The sequence below is a fragment of the Hyperolius riggenbachi genome, chromosome 1, assembly GCF_040937935.1.
Source record: "Hyperolius riggenbachi isolate aHypRig1 chromosome 1, aHypRig1.pri, whole genome shotgun sequence".
In the NCBI taxonomy this organism is placed as follows: Eukaryota; Metazoa; Chordata; class Amphibia; order Anura; family Hyperoliidae; genus Hyperolius; species Hyperolius riggenbachi.
The window spans coordinates 563,228,185-563,253,254 of record NC_090646.1 but is presented as its reverse complement, the minus strand read 5'-3'; the positions used below and the strand labels follow the sequence as shown (position 1 = coordinate 563,253,254).

General features: G+C 44.7%; 1 protein-coding gene across 2 annotated transcripts in view; it reads left to right on the top strand.

Annotated features, from left to right (window-relative positions):
• Nucleotides 1-25,070, top strand: part of RHOBTB3 (Rho related BTB domain containing 3) — a 128,523-nt gene that overhangs the window by 39,463 nt on the left and 63,990 nt on the right. For both annotated transcript variants that reach the window (XM_068247500.1, XM_068247501.1), the window contains exons 5-6: nucleotides 16,623-16,719; nucleotides 20,377-20,724. In XM_068247500.1, the coding sequence (XP_068103601.1) occupies nucleotides 16,623-16,719; nucleotides 20,377-20,724 (445 nt within the window). The remainder of the gene's footprint in view (nucleotides 1-16,622; nucleotides 16,720-20,376; nucleotides 20,725-25,070) is intronic.

The window sequence follows — 25,070 nt, the reverse complement described above, 5'->3', positions numbered from 1 at the left end:
AGAAACATTCCATTGTGCATATCCAGCATTAGATTATTTTTTTGCATACAGTGTATTGAAAATCGGTGTCCTGTGTGTGATAGGAATAGATCCCTCTCTGATCTTTTTGCTACATTGGGAGCTTTTTTACAGGAGTATGGCCACCTTTAGTATAATGACAAAGCTTTGTAGGCCTGGATAATGCAATATACTGCTTTCAGGAAGGCGGAGCCATTCCTGCAGTGCTTCACTTCCTCCACTCACTCCTGTATGCAAACTGAAAGCCAGGAGGCACTCCAGTAGTGTTTTCAAACTTCTTAGATTAATTGCTTCATATACACAACATGTATGTAAACCAGGGCTGTGGAGTCGGAGCAATTTTGGGTACCTGGAGTTGGAGTCGGTAGTTTCATAAACTGAGGAGTTGCGTCAGATGATTTTTGTACACTCCACTCCACAGTCCTGATGTAAAGAGGAAATGGGGTCACTCTGATACGTGTTGTGTATCTATTGCAATTGATAAAACTATGCTCTGTTCCCCGCCGCTAGTCCCGATCTAATATTCGTCTAAGAAGACGAATAGTGCTCGCTCCTGCGCGCGACTCATCGGGCGCTTACTGCACAGACACAGTACGAAGTTTTTTTGTACTGCGTCTGCGCAGTAAGCTCCTGATGTCGCACATGGCGCACACACACACACACACACACACACACACACACACACACACACACCTCCTTTAAGACAACTGGCGTGAGGAGAATATGGATGCTGCCATATTTATTTCCTTCTGCTGGTCTATTTGGCTGCAGTAGTGACTGAATCACCAGAAACAAGCATGCAGCTAATCTTGTCAGATCTGACAATATTGTCAGAAACACCTGATCTGCTGCATGCTTGTTCAGAGGCTATGGCTAAACGTATTAAAGGCAAAGGGTCAGCAGGATAGCCAGGCAACTGATATTGCTTAAAGAGAACCTGTAACAAAAAAAAGTTCTCCTGGGGGTATTCACCTCGGTAGGGGGAAGCCTCAGGGTCCCAATGAGGCTTCCCCCACTCCTGTAGCTGCAGGCAGTCCAGTGCTGGCTCCCCCAAAGTGTCCCGGAATCTTCCCTCGACGAGGCTGACAAGCGCTGATTTGTTTACCTTTCCTAGGTCCAACGGGGGCGCTGTTGTGGCTCTCCGCATGGAGATAGGCGAAAATAGCCGATCTCTGTCGGGTCCGCTCTACTGCGCAGGAAACTTGCGCCTGCTCAGTAGAGCGGCCCGACAGCGATCGGCTATTTCCGTCTACCTCCGAGGCGGAGAGCCGATACTGCGCCTGCGTTGGAGCCGGGAAGGTAAATATTTACATCCCTGCTGTTCGGGGAGCTTTATTTCCAACGCAGTGGGACCGAGGACAACGGGGGAAGCCTCAATAGGATCCGGAGGCTTCCCCCACCCCAGGTGAGTACCCCCAGGGGAGGTTTTCCTCATTACAGGTTTTCTGTAAAAGGAAATAAATATGGCAGCCTCCATATCCCTCTCACTTCAGGCATCCTTAGACATTGTAAAGCTCAAAATGACTTTTTTTATCCCCATTTTCTGTTGTAAAGAGCAGATCGGATGCTGTGCGTTCCTCAGTCACGCTGTGCCCGATGTCTTCTGTGCCAAGTGCAATGCTTCTGGTAAACATGGAATGTTTAGGCCCCGGCACCAGGAAAATTCTAGACTTGGCTGAGATGAGTGAATGTTGCACATGCTGACAGCCTACCATTTAACTGAGTGGTCTAAAATAAGAAATCTCTGTGACGGCACACATTATTCACTTCTAATACACAATGTCTTTTGCAGACAAAAAGCCTTCTGTAGAGAAATCCCAGCCAAGCATGTATTTTTCCATGTCAGCAGTGTAGTTGCACATCGGGTCTATTGTAAGATGGGGTAGGTTTCTTTCCTGCACGTTTACACAGCCACATCCAAACAAAGTGTGTCTTTTCCAGACGGGCTTGTGGGTGAATGATTATTCCGCACAGTAAGCTTGTTAGAAAGAGCAAGGGTAATCGTTATCTGGTGAGCTATTATCCAGGGAGGCTGTGGCCTTCATTTTTCTTAGCAAAAATAGAGCAAGTTAATGGGAAACTGGGCAGTACAAAAGGGTAGTTGTTTCTGTGCAATTTGCGTGTCCTTGTATGAAACCCTTCATAATTATGCAGATTGGTGTACATTTAACTGGCTGCAAAACCTAATATCCTGGCTCCGTGTCCCCGCGTGACCTGTACAGACCCCAACTCTTCATCCACCTAGCCCACAGGTGTCGGGCCCGCTGGCCAAATCTGGCCCAACTCACCAATTTATGTAACCATATTGTTGTGGTCTCCTGGGATCCTTAGACCTTCCAGAAAGACAAAAAGCACAAAGGGAGAGAGTGGGAGTCCTTATGGTGTAATATGTCTAGGCAGTGAGCCTGCAAGTTGTAAGCAACAGAAATATATTCACAAAGGTGGGTTGCAAGGCTAGCAACCACAGTATGTAGACCTGTGAGGAAGACCGGTCTTTACCCTGCTTCGTTCATCCTTGATGGTAAGATCGCACTCCAGAAAAAAGTTCAAAAACAATACAACCCCCATATAATGGGGGCTGTTGATAGCTGTAATGGAGGAGAAGGTGCCCCCAAAATAATTTACCGATAGCCAGTAGCTTGGGTCATAAACCTTACCTCTAAAATAAGGACTGAGCCTTTAGAGGTAAAAAGTATTTAATAGAATTCAGACACTAGCATGTATAATGCATTTTATGGAGCCCAGTCCGCTTCTTCAGATCAATAAGAACAGTGTCTTGTGGTCCTGGCTCACTTCTCCTAGACCACTAATAAGACACTGTTCTTATTGATCTGAAGAAGCGCACTGTGTTCCATGAAACGCATTATCCATACTAGTGTCTGAGTTCTGTTAAATACTATTTATCTCTACAGGTTTATGAGCCAAGCCCCAGCAAAATTATTTTTGGAGCACCTCCTCCTCCTCCATTACACCAATTTATGTGGCCAAGAAGAGCTACAAATGTGCATGATTGTAAACAAACAAAGGAGAAAGAGCCAGGGCTGTGGAGTCGGTACAAAAATCATCCGGCTCCAACTCCGACTCCTCAGTTTATGAAACCTCCGACTCCAGGTACCCTAAATGGCTCAGACTCCTTAGTCAAATACTTACCAGCAGGGCCGCCATCAGGGGGGGACAAACAGCACTACAGTGATGGGCTCCAAGCTCCCAGGGGGCCCGCCCCCCCCCCACTCTGACGTGCGGCACCTGTTATATGTGTCCCCGGGTCCCGCTCTGGTCTTTCTCCCCCTACTTCTCTGCTCCGTAGTTAGAGCAGGCTACAAGAAAATGGCTGCCGATGTCCACAAATGCAGACATCGGTAGCCATTTTTCTGTAGCTTTGCTCTAACTACACTGGACTGGAGCACCGGCCGCCCGCAGCTGCAACACCAGTGTTTATTTATGCCCCGACCCGACCTCCTGTCAGCAGCGGCAACCAGCTTCAGGGCATTGCTACATGTGAGTGCAGCGTGCTAGGCACTCAAGTCTCTCCCCTCCGCCCCCTGAAGCTGGCCAGCCAATATACAGGAGGGAAAAGTCGGGGACATAGCAGAGTAGATGCAACAAAAGCCGCAATATGTCTCACCTGTTCCTGTCGGCGGTCTGCATCAATCAGCGACGTCCTCTCTCCATTCACGCTTCCCCCTGGCGGCTTCTCTAGTGTCGTGTAATGATGCAATCGGGAGGAGCAGCAGCCACTGGCGGCTCCTCCTGATTACATCATTACACCACGCTAGAGAAGCCGCTATGGGGAACCACGATTGGAGAGCGGACATCGCTGATTAAAGGGGGCCACCATGGAACGGGTGAGATGTTGTGGCGACACAAGGAGGCACAAAGGAGACAGAAGGTGGCACAAGGGAGACAGAAGGTGGCACAAGGGAAACACATGGAGACAGAAGGTGGCACAAGGGAGACACATGGAGGCACAAGGGAGACACATGGAGGCACAAGGGAGACACATGGAGGCACAAGGGAGACACATGGAGGCACAAGGGAGACACATGGAGGCACAAGGGAGACACATGGAGGCACAAGGGAGACAGAAGGTGGCACAAGGGCGACACATGGAGACACATGGAGGCACAAGGGAGACAGAAGGTGGCACAAGGGAGACACAAGGAAGCACAAAGGAGACCTAAGGAGACACAGAGGGGGCAGAGATGACAGAGGGGGACACTGGAGGCACAGGTGAGAAAGATGGCACAGTGTTGAGCCATTGAGAACTGATTCAGGTTAAGAACTAATCTACAATCCCTATCTTCGTTAACCGGGGACTACCTGTAGTTCTTTTCCTGTTCCCGGTACTAGCAATACTAACCAGAGTGAGGCAATTAGTTTGCTGTCAGAGTATCTAAAAGCTGTAGAGGGAAGTTTCATCCAGCCACAAGTGACTCCTCTCAGCTGGATGTCTGTGATGGGAAGTCTACCCAGCAAGAAGTGATGATCTTTGTTTTTATTTGATAGTGCATTCATCCAAGCACTGATTTTTAAAAATACATATTTTAAAAGTATTCTCCTTTACTTGATTAGCAAGTTAACAAAAGTTTAAAAAAAAAAAAAAAGAATCAATTAAAATCTGACAAAACTGGCAGGTTTTGGGTGAGTCAATCTCCTCATGGGATTTTCTCAATGTTTTCTGACCACCAATAAGAATGTAAACACTTTTATATGTGTGTTATCATTGCCAGTATTCCATAACAATTCACACTGTAACCTCCCTTGTGATTCACTGTTGGCTCTACCAATAACTCCTCACCATCAAGGTGGCCACACAATTATTTTTTTTACTTTGATTCAATCAATCCGATCCAAGGTTTCGGTTTGATTGGAAGTTTTGAAGGAATTGTTCAATTTAACACACATGTGATCAGGATTGCCGATAAAAGGGAAAAAAAGAGCGTAAACGTCGAAAAAGTTGGTTGGATTAAAGAAAAAACTTTCCTGCATGGCCTTTCACTCAATAATCAGCTTTTGATCATTTTTTCATATAACTACTTTTTCCACTGTGACATTTATCACCGTATTCCATCTCTGTACATCTAGCAATATCTCATGTGATCATCATTTGCTGTTTAACATTTTAATGACCACTGAACGCCACATTGCTTCTAAAGGTGGCCATACACTTATAGATTTGCAGCAGATTCGACCATCAGATAGATTTCAGTTAGATGCCTGTCAAGTTGAATCTAACAGGAATCTATCTGATGTGTGCCACATACTAGGAACAGATTTCCAATAGATTTCAGAATGAAATCTATTGGAAATTGATCTAAATTCATTATTGGACCATTAGATCCAATGCAACTCTTTGGGCCATCAATCTGCTGCCAGCGGCAGATCGACCTAGATTTTCCATCCTGTCAGGTAGATCAAATCGATCGAAATCGGCTGAAAATCGATCAATGGATTTCATAGATCGATTGATCTGCATTACAACTGCATTTACCACACTTTATTTTGCTTCAAACACTCCATGATAGCTGTTTATTAATTACATAAGTAAGTATAAGGTTACGTATTATAACAATTCTACAAAAAAAAACAATTTCCATATACAGTATATTACTTTTACCCTACATACCATAATATGCTCTTTCCATATTTTCATTACATACACGCACACACACTCTTTCATAATTCCATCCATTTTGCTGTTTATACAAACAACAAAGTTTGGTATGCACTGAATAGTTTTGTACAATGTATTCTGGTTGAATACAAATTGACAATCCATCACAAATAATACAATTCTTGGAAAAAGTCGAGAATAATGGGAAATTCAATCAGATTTCTTGGTGGAAAATTTAAAAACCTTTCAATTTTTCGGCGCAACCAATTGTTTTCATTGAATTGTGGTAAAGTCGAACAGAAAAATTGTGACGTGTGTTGCCACCTTCAGCCTGAGCTCAACATTGAATACCCCTAAATGTAACCTTTCTTTACCTACCTAACTTGATAAATCTGTGTTACTTGCCTTTCTGGGTGTCACAGTCCTGATAATCACTATACAGTACAGAGTTGTGCCCAGATGAACAGAGACCTAATATTGCGCTTTCATGCTACTTTAAGAAACAGTCCATTTCATTTCCACAGGTAAAGCTTCACAGATACATTAGAAGGCAATCAGATGTGCAGGCACGATCCGGTTGCCCACAGGTTAAATATTTCATAAGCTTGGCTCAGCCATGCATGTAAGGTTGTGTCAATGGAGAGAGTAGGGAAAGCACAGAAGAGAGGATGTGATCAGCAATAGCCAGACCTATATTTCTGTCATTACAAGTTTCCTTAAAGATTAACCTGTTTTGATGCATGGAAATGGGGCCCTATTGCCTGTATACATGTAAGAGAAATCATACACTTTAAGACTTGCTTACAGATGGCATTAACTGTTCTTCCTATGGATGTATAAGGCCCGGTTTACACTGGTGGTAAAAAAAAAAAAAACATTCTGTTCGCAGGTCGGCACTGATCCTAACGTGAATGGATCCAATGTCAACCTATGGATCCTTTCACATTCATCCGTTCAAACGCATCCGTTCCGCACGATCCGCTGAACGGACCACAAGTTTCCTTCTGCAGCAATTTTTACGGCCCATTGAGTCCAGCAGGACGGAAATGGAAGCTGAAACGCTAAATTGGGGGCAATGAGAAAATGAAACATTTCTTCACACTAGTGAAGAAACAGACAGTTCTAAGGGGCAAAATCCACTTTGGTGGTCTGGGGAGTATCTGAGGAAACGGAACGAAAGCAAACGGAGTGAAAACTGATCCGATCAACCGGTGATCAGATCTGTTTTCACGGATTCATTAGCCACTAACGGAAGTGTGAACCGGGCTTAAGCCTACTGTGCTTATAGTTTGGGGAGCAAGCAACAGCACTTTTGATTAGTGTCCATCCATCTTTGATGACAGCAGAGAGCTTAAAGCGGACCTAAAACCAGAACTCTAAAAGATAAGCAATAGCATAATAAGCTTTACAGAAAAACATTTGTTTGTTACAACTTGCAGAACTACAATAAATCTGCTGTGTATACTTCCTGTTTTCATGGGAGTACAGAAAGTTAACATCCTGTGTTTACATATTAGCACATAACTACAGTTCAGTCAAAGCAGACAGCTCAAATTAGGGCTGGTTCACACGGACGGCAGGCGGCGTTGGGGTGGCCGGAAGCCACGTCATCCTGTGACGTCTCATTCCGGGGCGGCAGTACGGCGATCGTCGGCTTCCTGTTGTGCTTGTTTAGCCAATGTGTCCCGAACACTTGGCAGTAAACGGTGCCAAGCATCCGTGTGAACCATCCGTTATGCTGGGAATACACAGTTCGTTTCTGGCGCTCCATACTCCGCTCGATTGTTTTTTGCTGCTCGATTCTGCAGTCGATTCTTTTATCTTCCACTAATTTTTCATATCTTTTTCCATTCACTTCTATCAGAAATCGAGTGGCGAAACGATCGAACGGGAGATCGGACATGTCGGAAATTCTCTATCGAGCAATCTAAATGGCTCAAAGACGAACCGTGTATTCCCAGCATTACACTTCTTGTGATTACCTGCTGATAAGCTGAAATGGACAGGCTTTTTACTGGAAATACTCAAGAGTTTCCTATGCAAGTCCACTTATACTGCAAAGATAATGGGTTAGTGGCAGCAACGACGTTTGGTCTGCATCAGTATCATTGCCCCCAGGCAGACACTGTTTGCTTTATTGGGCTAATCAAGTGATCTATCAATGCACATTGTAGAACTTTATCTCGCTAGTATATACATATCTTGGAGTAGATCACTACAATTACCGTGCAAGCATGCATCTATCTTTGGCTTACATCCAGAAAACCATTTCCTTGTTACGACATTGTGCTTGGCTATGGCATTTACTTTCTGCTGGAACAGTTACACTTGAACTTTATAGGCTATCATTGCCTCATTGTTAAGGGGATGCGGGAATCAGTGATCAAGAGGAGTTTTAAATCCCCCACCGCCCACTTACAACCCTGCGGGGGGGGGGGGGGGAGAAGGAGAAGTTTGCCCAGCTCTGCACTATATTCTCAGCCAAGATTATTCAGTGTTTGTGCAAGGCCAAAATCCAACCTTCTAGCTAAAGTCACTCTCTCCATGTCCTGCTCCCTAAATCTTACCCCCCTAGTTCACATCTAACTCTGAAGCAGGGGTGTCAAACTCAAATACAAAGTGGGCTGAAATTGTACACTGGGACCTAGTCGTGGGCCGAACTCAATGTCTACTGGCTATCTCCCTCCCTTATAAAGTTCCCTGGTGTCTAATAGTCCTCACTCCCCTATACAGTTTCCTGGTGTCTATTGGCCCCCCTCCACTATACAGTTCCCTGGTGTCAAGAGGTCCCCACCCTCCCCTTTACAGTTCCCTAGTGTTTACTGCTTTTCCCCTACCTTCTGCATATCGATTCCCTGGTGGTCTAGAGCTTTACCTCCAATATAGCTTCCCTGGTGGTCTATAGAGAGCCAAACAAAATGCAAAGTGGGAAAACCACTGGAGGGCCAATTTTGATGGCTCTGAGGGCCAGATTTAGCCCGCGGGCCGGATTTTGACATGTATGTCTAAATGCACTGGTCCTGCTGATGCAGTGCATTTTTTTTGTGAGGTATTTTGTGACACACGTAGGGTAGGAGGAGTTAGCTCCCGGGTGGCCTACTCTCTCCCTGCTCGCGTGCTACCTCACTCTGCCGCCGTTAAAAGATTTGGCGAGTCTGTACCCTGAGGGGTCTTATTAATCGTCATTGGAAGTTGTAATGAAGGGAGAGCGCAGATATCTCTGCTTATAGTTCTAAATGATTACTGTATATAAATGTTTTTCTCATCATGCTACATTGAAATCTGCAATATCAATTGTATTAAGCGTTTGTTGAGATTAGACATCTGAACAGTGCCAGACGTTTCCCCTTTGTTTGCTATTGGAGCAAGTCTGTTCCTATTGCTTAGAGCAGTGCTGTCCAACTCCAGTCCTCAAGGGCCGAGGTCTTCACACATTTTTGGCACAGCTCAAATTAATTAATGGGAGAGGATAAGGAAAGGTGTGGCTCATCAAGTAGAACACCTTTCTCACTCTATCCTAAACAATGGCATGTATAAGGCCCTTGAGGACTGGATTTGGACAGCCCTTGCCTAGAGCACGTTACAGTGTTGGGCCGTAGGGTGATTCATGTGTCCTGTATACAATCCATAGCCATACCCCCTTCTGAGTGCCTGCCGCATTTCTACCTTCCTTTATAGTGTGAACCTGGCCTGAAGATGGTGTTGTCCCGCTCTGTGCTTTTACTGCCTATTTTTTTCATTCTGACTAAATGTGTGATGATCGCTGCTGCAGCAGCTGTTGCTGGAAGTAGTAGTGCTGCAGCTCAGGCAGTTCTGATCTATTTCCATGCAAGCTGCATAGCTTTGTCTGTCTTTCCCTGCTGTCAGCTTGTGACTGATTATCATTCACCTGTGTGGGAATCTACATGTCTGCTCCCATTGGATGACCTCAGTATAAAGATCTGCTTCCTGCAGGGTTTCCTTGGGTTTTCATAGCTTCAGTTAAGCCTGTCTTGCTGTCGCTTCAGCCCTCGATCGTGTTTCTTGTTCTAAAGATACTTTGCTGGTCTTTGCATCATATATTGGTTCATTGCCAATATATATGCATACCAGCACGTTTATTATTTTCCTTGTATTTGTGTTACGTTGATACATCAGTGTCGCTGATGTATACGTACACGAACTGTTTATATCCTGTGTGCAGTTAGTCAGCTTTCCAGCACGTTTTGGTAGGTTTGCGCGTACCGTGACCACCCGTGCTGAGGTAGTTACCCTGCTCCTGGTTACCGTTTGTGGATTGCGTTCATCTCTGCGAAGAGATAACGAATCCTTCTGAATCCTGTTCTGTTACTGTTTGTGGATTGCGTTCATCTCTGCGAAGAGATAACGAATCCTTCTGAATCCTGTTCTGTTACTGTTTGTGGATTGCGTTCATCTCTGCGAAGAGATAGCGAATCCTTCTGAGTCCTGTTCCCTGTATTACTCCAGTCCTAGTCAGCGTTCCTGCTTATGTCATATATCGGTTCATTGCCGATATATACATATGTTAGTCAGACGTTACAAATAGTTTCATTGATAGCTGTAATTGTAATACGCTAGGAAAACATACTTATTGTATATTTATCTGTGTTACGTTCATCTATCTTAATCCTGCTATTTTCTGACTATCCTGACCTGTCTTTGTGAGGCACACCTTCGCCGCATCGCATTGGCTGCCTCATTCCAGTCTGTCTGGTTTTGGACGCTTGCTGTCGCTAGGTAGCCGCAAGCGTTCATTCTGTCTACCTGTCCTGATCTCCTCAGTTCTGGTTTGTGCGCTCAGCGCTACTTTGCGCTGAGACGTTATAACGAAAGCATTGTTTGTGGCTGTCAGATCTGCACCGGCTCTGTGCGCCACAATCTCCTATTGGAGTCAGTCCTCCCCTCCACTATACTAGGGATAGCCTGTTTCTTTGTGCTAGTGTGTGTACCTCCTCCACGTCAGCTCATGCGTTGCATGCTGACTGTGGAGAATACACCACCAAGCCTTACATTATGAAAACCCCATTACCAATCCCCATTGTGGGGGGGATTCCCAGAAAGTATGACACTGTTAATTATGGTTCCTGTTCCTTTAAGAAATTTGAAGAACTTAGCTCTGAAACAGAAAATGAGTTTTTCTCTGAATGTGCCAGGTTCCTGGCCAATCCTGATCTCCAAGCGACTCCTGTTTCAACCTGGGCACTTCAACTAAGTTATATTTTGTTTAAAGGGGAATTATTCCAGTGGGCATTTGATGTTCTCAATCATTCCGATTTGAAAGATAGACCGCTGGAATTTCTAGCGTTTGTGATCCATAACTGGTTGCGCATAGATCCATTGCCTTTTCCTCTTAATGAACTCCTGGCAGCAGGCCAATCAGCTACTCCTTCAATTGCTTGCAAAAATGTTCAGCAAGCAGAAAGTGTTACTGATAATTTTCCTGCAGCCTTGAATAAATCACCAAAAACAGCAGGGTCTAAGGCCAAACGCAAACGTTCCAAGAAACGTGTCCGATCTGCAGAGTCGTTATCCTTAGCGACTGAGACCTATAATGAGATTCTGCCATTAACAGATAATGAAATGCAATTGTCTTTCAGGGGAGTTAAATGGACTTATGAAACTACTAATGAACTTTCCTCCCTGGCTAGGGAAAATAAAGATTTTTGTTTAAAAGAATTATCTGAGTATGATTATGAGGAGATATTACAGAGTATTGAACAAATCAACTTATTTGTGAAGCAAGGAAAGTTTGCATACACTACAGTTCAGCACTTGCTACAGGTATTGGAGATTCTTAGGAATAAGGAATCTGCCAATCACCTGCTAATTAACCCAATATATGTCCCTGCTACAATCATATCTGCAAACCATGATCTGCCTGTTAAGTATGCTTGGAATCCTCCATTTGAGAAAGGAGAGACGGAAGCTCTGGTCAATGAATGGAAGAATGATTCAAGTTCATTTTGTCAATTTTACAGTGCAAAAAGTGAATTAGTATTGAATGCATGCATTAAGTCTGCCTATAACCTAATAAAAACTGGTGTGTGTGGGTATGACTTTGTGGCTCCATTGATTGATGTGTGGGAACTGATTTTGGATGATTTTTATGTGACTCCGAATTCGCAAATTTGGCGTTCTGACCCGCCTGCTTCAGCACCTTTGGCTGATTCAGCAGGTGATTCGGAGCTCTTTTTGTGTGAAATTGAAGTTCCTGCAATTCCACCCTGTACCATGGATAACTCAGTGTTACTTCCCAGTAAAACAGAAGCCACTGATACATTCTTAACCTTGCCCTGCGCAAATTTCTCAGCAGAGAATCCAGAGGTCCTGCTGACTTCCGAGTCCAGCCTAGCCAGTACTCATGACTCTTTGTTTAGTGAAACAGACACCAGAAAAATCTTGCCTGTCTCTGCAAACACTTCTGCAGAAATTACCTGTGTTAATAAAGTTCAACTCCTGTCTGATCCAGCAGATGCCAATAGATGCACTACATCAGTTTCCGAGTCCCAGCAATCCTGTCTAGTAACCTCAGAACCCCAGCATCTGAATTTTCCAATTTTACAAATGAATGGTGATTCAGATGCGCAAACATTGTGTCTTGATCTTCCTGTTTCTACACCTCGCTCTAGTTTCGTGAATAGCTCAGAGCATCTGCTATGTGAACCTGAAATCGCAGAATTATTACCTTGTTCAGAAAATTTTCCAATAAATTTGCCCTGTACCATGAATTGTGCAGTAGATCTCTCCAATGAAACTCAGGTCACAGAATCATTATGCTGTCCAGCAGGTGCTTCCATGGTTTTGCCCTGCAATATGGACTGTTCAGTGATCCTGTCCAGTGAAGCTGTGGTCGCAGAGTCTTATGCTTCACCCAGTACTTTGGATATTTCAAACCCTCTAGCAGAAGGGTCTGAGGCACTGCTTACCTCAGTTGGTGTTGCAGTAATATTCACTTGTCTAGCAGCTGTTTTGGAATTACAGTCTGCTCTAATAAAACTTGATGAATTTCTGCCCAGCAAAGCAGAAGCCATTGAAATATTGTCCTCGTCAGCAAGTGTGTCAGATACCTTGCCCTGTACACAGTCTGATTTAACCAATGTTGTTGAGTCCCTCTCCAGTGTTGTAACAGCCGAGGAACTCCAGCCCTGTCCTCTGCATGTTTCAGAAGTCTTGCCCTGTAACATGGATAATTCTGATTCTCTGGTCAAAATAACAGAAGTCTCAGAATTTCAGTCTGATTTAGTAAGCATTCCTGAAACCCTGCCTTGTATCCTGAAAGATTCTGGTTCTCTGGCCGCTGTGGCAGAGGTTCCAGAGTCCCCTTCCTGTCCAGGGAATTCCTCAGTTTTGCCTAGTCCAGTGGGGGCTGCTGCAATACTGACTTGTTCTGCAGCGCCTCATGAGCTCCAATCCAGTATATTAAATGAGTCTCTGTCCAGTCCAGAGGTAGTTGTGGAGTCCCTATCTGGTTCAGTGCATACATCAGAAGATTTGTCCTGTCTTGTTAGTGCCCCTGAATCTGATTTGTTACTGACTTTGCTGGAATCAGCGACATCTAAGTCTGATCCTGCATTCTCGTGTAAAAATCCAGTAGTTGCGAAGTCTAGTCATGATGATTTTTTTTTGGCCGGTCCTGGTTTTGGTCCCGTCTTGGCTGGCCCTGAGGCTCACAGTTCCTTGACGTGCCCAGAGGTTTCTCTTGTGCCAGTGTGCCCAGATGTTCTTTGTGTGCCAGAATGCCCAAGTGTGTCTAAGGTGTTAGCGTGCTCTGATGCTTCCTTAGTGGGAACATGTTCTGATGTTGCCAGTCTGCCTGCATGCCCAGAGATGGTTCTGGTCCCTGAAAGCCCTGATATTGATGTTTGTCCTTGTGGCCCTGACTCGGGAATTGCCCTAGGTTCCATAGGGGTTCTTGATGGTTCTCCATGTGAGCCTAAGGGGCATTCTGACCTATGGGGATCTCTTTGGAGCTTTAAGGTGTTCTGGGAGGTCTCTGAGAAAACTTGTCCTGGTGCCTTGGACTGGTTCAACAGTGGGTTTTGTGTTGGTAAAGACAGTACCGGTGGGCATTGCAAAGGCTTTGGCGTTTCTGAACGGTTCCTGGAAGGCGGTGGGTATCGCTCAGGGAGTTTCGGAGGGCTTTCTTCTGGAAATCATGGTTCTGATGGGTGTCACACTGGGGCTTGTAGTACTGATGGGCATGGTTCTGTAGGTTCTGGTTCTGATGGGTCCAGTCTTGTGGGGACTGATTCTGGAATTCGGTCTTGCCGGGCTGTCCCGGTCATCATGAATTATCAGTCAGACTGTTTTGTTGGGAATTTCAGTTTTGAAAAGCGTCTGGAATCCGCTTTTAAGGGCGGGGGTACTGTGATGATCGCTGCTGCAGCAGCTGTTGCTGGAAGTAGTAGTGCTGCAGCTCAGGCAGTTCTGATCTATTTCCATGCAAGCTGCATAGCTTTGTCTGTCTTTCCCTGCTGTCAGCTTGTGACTGATTATCATTCACCTGTGTGGGAATCTACATGTCTGCTCCCATTGGATGACCTCAGTATAAAGATCTGCTTCCTGCAGGGTTTCCTGGGGTTTTCATAGCTTCAGTTAAGCCTGTCTTGCTGTCGCTTCAGCCCTCGATCGTGTTTCTTGTTCTAAAGATACTTTGCTGGTCTTTGCATCATATATTGGTTCATTGCCAATATATATGCATACCAGCACGTTTATTATTTTCCTTGTATTTGTGTTACGTTGATACATCAGTGTCGCTGATGTATACGTACACGAACTGTTTATATCCTGTGTGCAGTTAGTCAGCTTTCCAGCACGTTTTGGTAGGTTGCGCGTACCGTGACCACCCGTGCTGAGGTAGTTACCCTGCTCCTGGTTACCGTTTGTGGATTGCGTTCATCTCTGCGAAGAGATAACGAATCCTTCTGAATCCTGTTCTGTTACTGTTTGTGGATTGCGTTCATCTCTGCGAAGAGATAACGAATCCTTCTGAATCCTGTTCTGTTACCGTTTGTGGATTGCGTTCATCTCTGCGAAGAGATAGCGAATCCTTCTGAGTCCTGTTCCCTGTATTACTCCAGTCCTAGTCAGCGTTCCTGCTTATGTCATATATCGGTTCACTGCCGATATATACATATGTTAGTCAGACGTTACAAATAGTTTCATTGATAGCTGTAATTGTAATACGCTAGGAAAACATACTTATTGTATATTTATCTGTGTTACGTTCATCTATCTTAATCCTGCTATTTTCTGACTATCCTGTCCTGTCTTTGTGAGGCACACCATCGCCGCATCGCATTGGCTGCCTCATTCCAGTCTGTCTGGTTTTGGACGCTTGCTGTCGCTAGGTAGCCGCAAGCGTTCATTCTGTCTACCTGTCCTGATCTCCTCAGTTCTGGTTTGTGCGCTCAGCGCTACTTTGCGCTGAGACGTTATAACGAAAGCATTGTTTGTGGCTGTCAGATCTGCACCGGCTCTGTGCGCCACAATCTCCTATTGGAGTCAGTCCTCCCCTCCACTATACTAGGGATAGCCTGTTTCTTTGTGCTAGTGTGTGTACCTCCTCCACGTCAGCTCATGCGTTGCATGCTGACTGTGGAGAATACACCACCAAGCCTTACAAAATGTGAGTTATTTCTCTACTGCTAGCATGGATAACAACCTTGTAGAGTTCAAGCTAAAGGATTATGTTCCATCTGCAGGGGTTATCTGTGTGTTACTGAAAACATACACAGGTGCCTCTGAAATTCTGGAGCCTTGTGGAGAATAGCCAAGAAAGAGAGCTAGAATGTTGTGTCAGCAAGAAATCTAGAGCCAGTGCACACCAAAAAGCGCTAGCATAATCTGAAAACGCTAAGCGCTTTTTTAAGTGATTTTTCTAGGCATGTGCCTAGCGATTTTCTAAGCATGCCTAGCGATTTTCTAAGCATGCCTAGCGATTTTCTAAGCATCCCTAGCGATTTTCTAAGGATCCCTAGCGATTTTTGGAGCATTTTGGTGTAGCGTTTTTTATTTTTTGTTACAGAAGAGCTGTTACTGAACAGCTTCTGTAGCAAGAATGCTTAGAAAATCTCTCTGATCTAGCGTTTTTCAGAGCGATTTTCCACTTTCCAGATAGTCCTTGGTTAACGAACGAGATAGGGACGGTAGGTTCGTTCTTAACCTGAATCTGTTCTTAAGTCGGAACATTGTGCCATCTCTATTTCCTGTACCTCCTCTGTGCCACCAGTGTCCCCCTCTATTTCACCTCTGCACTTTGTACCTGTTTATACACGTTTAAAAGCCATTTTTTCTTTGATTTTTTTTTTTTAAATCTATTTTCTCAAAATCTACAAGTCCAATTTGAAACCTTTTTTTTGGCTTGTTCCCATGGAAACACGGAATTTATGCTGTTTGTATCGGCGGCCGTTTGTAAGACGGGGACTACCTGTATCAGGGACGGATCTAGGGGGGGGGGGGGGGGGCAGGCGGGTCTCTTGCCCCAGGCGCAGTTTGTTGAATTCTTAAAAAGGCGGCAAAATTTGGATGGGGAATTGCAATTTAGGTGCCAAAACCTGACCTTTAGGCGCCAAAACCTGACCTTTAGGCGCCGTTTTGGTGCCAAAACCTGACTTTTAGGCGCCAAAATCTGACCTTTAGGCGCCAAAACCTGACCTTGCCCCAGGCGCAACTTTGTCTAGATCCGTCCCTGCCTGTACTTAACATTGAAGCTGAATCGCCTCAGAAATGCTGCAGGACCCACGTTTGGGAGAAAATCACATCGCTCTGGTGTGATCCATCCCATTCAAATACATTAGCCAAGCACTTTTCAAAGTGCTAGCAGTTTTATAAGTGTTCAGAAGCGCTCTTGGTGTGCACCAGCCCTATCACAGATATAGGCTGCCTCTTGTCTACTGTCTCTACCAAGATAAATCTGTTCACTCAGGTGGTATTTGTGGCAGGCGAGTACAAATAGCACTGTTCTTAATCTGTTTGTTTCTCTTTTTAGCTGGAATATTTTATATTCAAGACAATGAACAGAAAGTTAGCTGCTAATGGAATGAAGAAGAAGAATCAGATAAAACCCCCAAAGCTGTTTCAGCCAGGTAATATTGGATGAGTGTCGCTGAGCTGCATGATCATGCCTTGGATCTTATTCTTGTGGTCAGGATTTCTGCATGGACTATATAGGCGGTGGCATACAGTCACTGTAAACAGTCTCCTGGTTCTGTGTGGTCTGTCAATGGCAGGTCCAGCAGAAACTTCTTGTTACATAAATCATTTTTACATGATTGTCAGGAGGCCAGTTGCTATTCACTTCCTGTGCCACAGACTTTCATTGCTGTAGCTGCAATCTTCTCGGTCGGTGCTCTACCCCATTTAAAGGACACCCGAAGCGAAAATAAACTAATGAAATAAATGATTGTATCTATCTTCCTTCAGGGCTGTGGAGTCGGTACAAAAATCCACAGACTCCGACTCCTCAGTTTAGGATTCCACCGACTCCAACTCCTCAACTCCGACTCCTCTAATTTGCATATTACAATCTTGTTGATTGAAAGTATGTAACATGAAATTCATCTCTTAACTGCTAACGCTTAGGAATTTTAAATGACAACTGAAGTGAGAAGGATATGGAGACTGACATATTTATTCCCTTTAGTCCTAGACTAAAACTAGTCCTTGGTAAGAGTATTTGTAGAAGGTACAGACAGGAAGCAAGAACATCTATCAGGCCCTAGGCAATGTGACTGTGGGTACATGTAAGAGTGATGTGCAGGTACTCTGCAGGAAAATGGGGGGATTCCTCCTCTATTACACATTCTTCATGTACAATCTGAACCAGGTTTATGGGTGATAGACAACACCTCTGTGTTCAATGTGCACAACATTCTCAGTGGATTCCCAGCAGCTCTGTGGGGAGTGCATATGTAGAGTATAGTACTACTGTGTAACTTAAAGTAAACCTGAGACAGATGAAATTAAAGTTTTATACATACCTGGGGCTTCTTCCAGCCCCCCTTCAGGCTGATCAGTCCCTCGCTGCTCTCCTCCGGCACCTGGATCTTCTGCTATGGGTCCAGGTACTTGATCCAGTCGGGCATAGTGCGCATGCACACACTCCGCCGCCGGGAGCGTACTACACCTGCGCAGCACTATTGCGCAGGTGCAGAATGCTCCTGGCTGTGGAAGTGGCACGCGGCCGGACTGCGCTAACTGGCTGAATTACCAGGACTCATAGCAGAAGATCCAGGTGGTGGAGGAGGACAGCGAGGGACTGATTAGCCTGAAGGGGGCTGGAAGAAGCCCCAGGTATGTATAAAACTTTTTCTTTTCATCTGTCTCAGGTTCCCTTTAATTCGTAGTCGCCAAACCAAATTTTAACAGCATATCAAATATTTCATGAGCAAAGAGAGTGCGTACAGAACGCAGAATTATTTCCATCTCATTGACCCTCTCTGTTAGTGACACAGCTACACATCAGGCTTTATTCTTACAGCATAGATGTTATTTAGTACATATAAAAGATTCCTGTGTGCACATCATATATACAGTCGCAATCAGGTATGTACAGTATACGAGGACTGCTTTATTGAAGCAGCACAAGTAACTATTTTTGATTGGTTTATTTCATTTTTGTGGACTAAGCACAGTTATTACTGTATTTATAAATTATTTATGATGACTATTATCTGAGAAATAGAATATTTTATCATATTTACATACCTGATATTTAACTCTTTCAGGCAGAGAAAGAAAAAAAGGAACACCGCATAGTTATTAGTGTGTTGGCACTGTACATACTCATGTCTATCTCATCATGTCACACATCACTTGGGGTATCCTTTAATATGAACAGAAGGATGATAAACATCTAGCTCTAGCAACTTGACCGAGAGTTCCTGCTGCTAACTCCCGCTGCTCACATTTTTTAAGGAAAGTTGCACTTTTTGTTGAGAAAGACCTTAAAGCCAATGGGTACCGGTGAAAAAAAGAAAAAGTCAGATACTCACCTAAGGAGAGGGAAGGCTCGGTCCTAATGAGCCTTCCCTCTCCTCTCCCGGTGCCCTCGGAGCTGCGCTGGCTCCCCCGTTCACGTCCGCCGCCGCAGGGACTTCGGAGGTCTTCGGGAGCACTCGGGCTTCCGAAGACGGGCCGCTACATACTACGTACGCGCGAGCGCGTCATAGAGGGCGCTCGTGCATGCGTGGTATGAAGCGGGCGTGTCATCGGGAGCCCGAGTGCTCCCGAAGGCTTCCGAAAGCTCCCTTCGGCATGCGGAAGTGGCAGTATTTGACCGAACTGGTCGAATACTGCTACGGGGGATCCTGCGCGGGACCGGGCACCGGTTTAGGAGAGGGAAGGCTCATTAGGACCGAGCCTTCCCTCTCCTTAGGTGAGTATCTGACTTTTTCTTTTTTTTACCGGTAAACATTCACTTTAAAGCGGATCTGAACTCGGAGCTTTCTCTCTGCTCTAAAAGATACACAAAAACATAATAACTTTTAAAGAAAATATTTATTTGTTACAGCTGATACAAATCCTGGATTAAATCTACAGGTTTTCTACTTCCTGCTTTCATGGAAGCATTCATATTGTTAACATCCTGTGCTTTCAAATGAGCTTATCTGCCGTGGCAGTCAGGTGACACAGGGGAGAGATCAAATTACAACTTGTGATTGGACGCAAATGAAGGGGAATTAGGCAGGCTAAACTCTCTAATTACATACAGGGTGCATTTCTCTGTTTTCCTCCTGTCTTGTGCAAGAGTTCAGGTCCACTTTAATGCTTTCCATTTTCCTCTATTTTGGCTCTGTATGTTGCAAGAGTTAATGGCAAAAATAATTCAGCTTGGTTACGGTTTTGTGCATGTTAACCCTAAGTATTCCACAATGCTTCTAGAAGGGACTGGTTTATAGGATTGCCACAGTTTGAGTTAGTCCATGTGTAGAAAATGAGTTAAGGTGCCCATCCGTTGCCTGATTGCGGCATGGATATCCAGCCAATTTTATCTTAATGATTGAATCTGGCAGAGATTGATGCCGCAACATGGCCGCCCAATCTATCGTTTTGCTCAATATCCCTCTGAATCAATTGATGCAATCAATGATCTTGCTTGCGTGGCGCTGATGGAATTCAGTAACCGGACGCTCTGATCACTGGACAATTCCCATAATGACCCCCCAGTGTAAAGTGTCGCACATACCCATTTCCACGGGACCCATGGTGAGTTTGAAAGCGGCTCACCTATCCGCTGCACGCTTCCTCTTCACTCCATTACCGCCAGTGGCGTCTGTAGCCTGTGACCCCACCTCATGTATTGACTTCACGTACATGAGACGTGTTTACCTGAGCCTCCAGTGTTGGAGTGAAGACACTTGAGGAGGCATGTAGGAGGTGGGGCCTGGCAGGTGGCAGCACTTAGTAGATTTCATGCTGAAATGTGTTGGATCATAGTGTGCAGTTTGTGGACAGGTAATGATCCCTCTCTGATTAGATTCAATCACAGATGGTTCTATCAGATGGTTGTTCTGGTGGCCATCAACTACTGTATAGCCCCAGAGCTTCTTGCATGCAGCTACCATAATTACTTTTACACCAAGTTTTGAGTTTCTACCAGAATTAGGACTAGCCAGTCACTGCAGACTGTTGGTTGAAAACAGGCAACCATTGTGTCTGTACCGAGCTTAACGTTTCAGAATTTGGTGACAGATTTGAGAGCAGACAGTGTAACTCATGGTCTTATTGTATTATGTTTACAGAAAAGATGCCAGTCCTGAAGGATGAACCGTCTCGCTATGTGTCTGACATGGAGAACCTGCTGCTCCGCTGCCAGTGTGTCGATGTCATGTTCTATACTGCAGAGCTGCAGCCAGTGTGTGGAGCCCACAGAGTGGTGCTGTGCAGCATGAGTGCTGTATTCATGTTCCTATTTGGCGTTACCTCTTCAAGGGACATGTATGACTCCAGTATACGCAGCACAGCACGCTCCCTGTTCTCTGTGCATGAGGAATCTGCTATTGCCACACACAGCTCTCCAATAAGAGTACTTGTTAAAGACTCCAGCTTCCATATATGCTTACCTGAAATCCTCAACTTCATTTACACAGGTAATTACTACTACTATTTTTTCTCCTACCTTTCCCCTTTTGCTACCATGCATGTGCAGAATGTTCCCAGCCGTGGGAGCGCAATAGAGGGCGTGCGCAGTGGGCAGCCGATTCATCAGACAGCCGAATTACTGAGAGGGACAGCGGAGGAACGGCTGAGCGCGGGATGATGGCGAGGGACTAGGAAGACTTCAAGGGCCTGAAAGAAGTCCCAGGTAAGTAAATGGGCAATTTTTTTTTTTACTTTAGGCTACATTTAAGAAAACATATATTTCCTTGACTAGGAACATACTGGTTTGACTGGTATTCTATGTAACGCATATCGTCATAAACATCTGATTTCCATGCTTGTTCTATGGCTAAAAGTATTAGAGGCAGGTGATCAGCAGGACAGCCAGGAAATTTACATTGTTGAAAAGGTAAGAAAATTTCAGCCTCATATGTCTCTCCCCTCCGGTTCCCTTTAAAGGAGCCTGAGATTAAAAAAATGAAAGCATTCATAAGTTCCTGGGGCTTCCCCCAGCCCCCTTCCAAACGTGAGCACCTTCGCTGTCCTCCTGGGAAGGTCTTATCCTCTACCGGCCTGGTCTTTTCCCCTGGTGAACCCCAATTGCACTGTACCACGCTTGCACGGCCCCTCGTGCTCCTGGTGCTTGAAATGACCTGCACCTGTGTAGTAGTACTGCTCTGGTGCAGAACACTCCCGAATATGAGAGCAGGATAGGGGCGCGAGCTTACTGCCGGTCTTTATATGTGTTGTAAAGTGCTGCTGGAGGAAGAGACCAGGCCAGCCACAGGAGGGGTGTTTTTTTTATGAGAAAAAGGGTGTGGGTGGGTGGTGGTACTGAGATTTAAAAAAAAAAAAAAAAAGAGTCAGGGTACTAAACTTAAAAACTCCCACATCTGTCTGCAGTTACAAAAAGGACTGCATAATAATGAAAACTGTGAACAAGGAAAAGGGCCATAAGACAAATACCGTACAGTGCCATGGACGATGCTGCTACTATATAACTCCAAAAAAAATATTGGGTTGCTAGGTCCCTGTAGTTTAGTAACGAACCAAAATAACATAATTGAAAAGGGCAAACCTACTAATAGCACACTATTATATATCAACCACCTGGGGCACTGTTATACTATCCAGCAACCAATATAAACAGTTCATTATGCAAAAAGGTATTCGGATTATTATCTATATACAGTAGCGGTCAAAGCCAACAGTGGTCCCCTGTGCAGAATAAATAAAAGGGGCCCCATGTGAGATCATCATCCTAACAGATCATGGGTGGATCCAAATAATTTTGATTACATAAAAGTACAGGAACCTGGTAACATTCTGTAGCACACATTTTTCACATGACTGAGCCACAAGCTATAATCACAGCTCCTCATGCAACAGTGTCAAACATGCTCCTAAGAAAAGCCATGTAAATAGAAAAAAAGGTTCTAACTACAATCACATATTATTATTACTACTACACTCATATATTTATATTACACTGATATCTTCCACAGTGTTTTACATATAAATATAGTAAGGTGAAGCGCTCTACACCACATACACATTCAATGCATATAATGCACACCAAAATCGGGCATATGTCTGGTCAGGGTGCCGGACTAAAGTGCGTGCCACCCCTATAACATTAACATTCATACACAACAATTAAAAATGAAGAGTCCACCTGTAAGAGAAATACATATATGCATATGATTTAGGTAGTCCTCTAAGAGAACCTGAGGCAATATATCATTCAGCAAAGCAAAGTTGCAGTTAACAGTCCACCTGTAACTGAAAATACATATATACATATGCTTTAGTTTAGGGGTCACCAAACGTTTTGGGACGAGGGCCAGGTCAACATACTTCAGACTGCTGGGGGGCCGGAGTATACATAAAATGATGTAGAAGTATTTGCAGGCCAGACAGTGAAGTATACCCAAGTGACAACCTGCAGTTCAATTAGACAGCACTGTTACCTGATGTTTAATTTGATTGGAAACCAGCGAATTACTGCTTTCTGGCTTCCATATAGATGTAGCTGACTGCATTGTACTTTAATACATTTTGTGTGTGGGGGGCCAGCAAAAAAGCCTCAGGGGGCCGCATTCGGCCCGCGGGCCTTAGTTTGAGGACCTCTGCTTAGATAGTCCTCAAGAGAACCTAGCGAAAACTCCTATTCAGCAAAAGCCAAAATTCATAGGAAGCGTTTTATCCCCAAACAGTCCACTACTACTTCTTAATCAGAACTATCTCCTCATTGTCTTGGCTGAAATACCCTTACCAGCAGAAGTGGCTGATTGATTCACAGATCAGCAAACAGGCACAATCTGAAGTACACCTCCTCGTAATCCGATCTGCTTCTTCCTAGGTAGCACTCAAAAACACAGGAATGACATAGCGTAATCCAGTTTCAACCAATCACCCCTGCACCACTCGTGCTCCAGTGTTTTACATAGCACATAGTCCTATCACTGACTGTCCTCAGAAGAGCTCCCTATCTACCGTAATCCCTACCATAGTCATACTCTAATGTCCTACCATATTATTATTATTTATTTATATAGGAATGCTATCTTCTGAAGCACTTCAGAGTATATAGTTACTATGTTACTAACTGTTCTCAGAGGAGCTCACTATCTAACCCCTACCATAGTCATATTCTATTGTCTTACCATGTTATTATTACGTGTTTATATAGCACGGATAGCTTCTGCAGCACTTTGCAGAGTACATGGTCATGTCATGAACAGTCCCTTAAAGCGGTATTGTCACCATAAAAATCAAATTTCAACAGCAACTGGTCAGAGTGTATTAAAGGAGAACTGTAGTGAGAGGTATATGGAGGCTGCCATATTTATTTCCTTTTAAGCAATACCAGTTGCCTGGCTATTCAGCTAATCCTTTGCCTCTAATACTTTCAGCCATAGGCCCCGAACAAGCATGCAGCAGATCAGGTGTTTCTGACAAATTTAGACAGATATGACACGATTAGCTGCATGCTGGTTTCTGGTGTGATTCAGACACTTCTTTATGCAAATAGACCATCAGGGCTGCCAGGCAACTGGTATTGCTTAAAAGGAAATAAATATGGCAGCCTCCATATCCCTCTCACTACAGTTCTCCTTTAAGTGATAAAGATGCTAATCCTGCATTCAAAACTTTTTTTCTGCTGTTATGGTTTGGAGGTATTACATACTATAGGAGCACTGGCCCTAGTGCCAAACAGTGCCAAAGAGTTGAATGCTGGGAGTTCTTTTGAATGCTGGGAGTTCTTTTTATCTATAATATATTCCTCCTCTTCCATTTATTTCGCAGCCTAGCTGATCACTTGTGTTTACAAGCAAGGCTGAGGTGACTCAGTGATTGGATGTGTAAATAAAAAAAAAAGACTCTGGGAGGAGGGCAGCTAATGAATACACAATGAGCAAGAGAAGGGAGGGGGGAAAACAAGAGTCAGGGAGGATATGATGTCAGCATTAGCTTGGCAAGATGGGCACTGCCTAGAAAAGGATTTTCTGCTTTTCCTTTGTAAAATTCACTGGAATCATTAAGTGGATAGCACTATACATCTGTTCTGTAAGTAGAGGTAGTATTTATCTACTTATATATGTGGTTTTTATTTCTAGGTTAGCATGGGTGTCGCTTGTTCTTTAAAGGAGTCAGTCTAATGTCCTACCATACTGTTATTGTGCATTGTATGTAGCAGACAAATTCTGCAGCACCATGAGATCATAGTCATGTCTGTGTCCTTAGAAGAGCTCACAATCGAATCCCTACCATAGTCCTAGTGAGACGTAGCCAAATATGGAAAAATGATGCAGGAAGGCATGGACAGCCACATGGAGAGGAGTGACACGGCAGGAGAGATAGCCTCATGGAGAGGAGTGACACAGGGCAGGAGAGATGGCCTCATGGAGAGGAGTGACACAGGGCAGGAGAGATAGCCTCATGGAGAGGAGTGACACAGGGCAGGAGAGATGGCCTCATGGAGAGGAGTGACACAGGGCAGGAGAGATGGCCTCATGGAGAGGAGTGACACAGGGCAGGAGAGATGGCCTCATGGAGAGGAGTGACACAGGGCAGGAGAGATAGCCTCATGGAGAGGGGTGACACAGGGCAGGAGAGATGGCCTCATGAAGAGGAGTGACACAGGGCAGGAGAGATGGCCTCATGGAGAGGAGTGACACAGGGCAGGAGAGATAGCCTCATGGAGAGGGGTGACACAGGGCAGGAGAGATGGCCTCATGGAGAGGAGTGACACAGGGCAGGAGAGATGGCCTCATGGAGAGGAGTGACACAGGGCAGGAGAGATGGCCTCATGGAGAGGAGTGACACAGGGCAG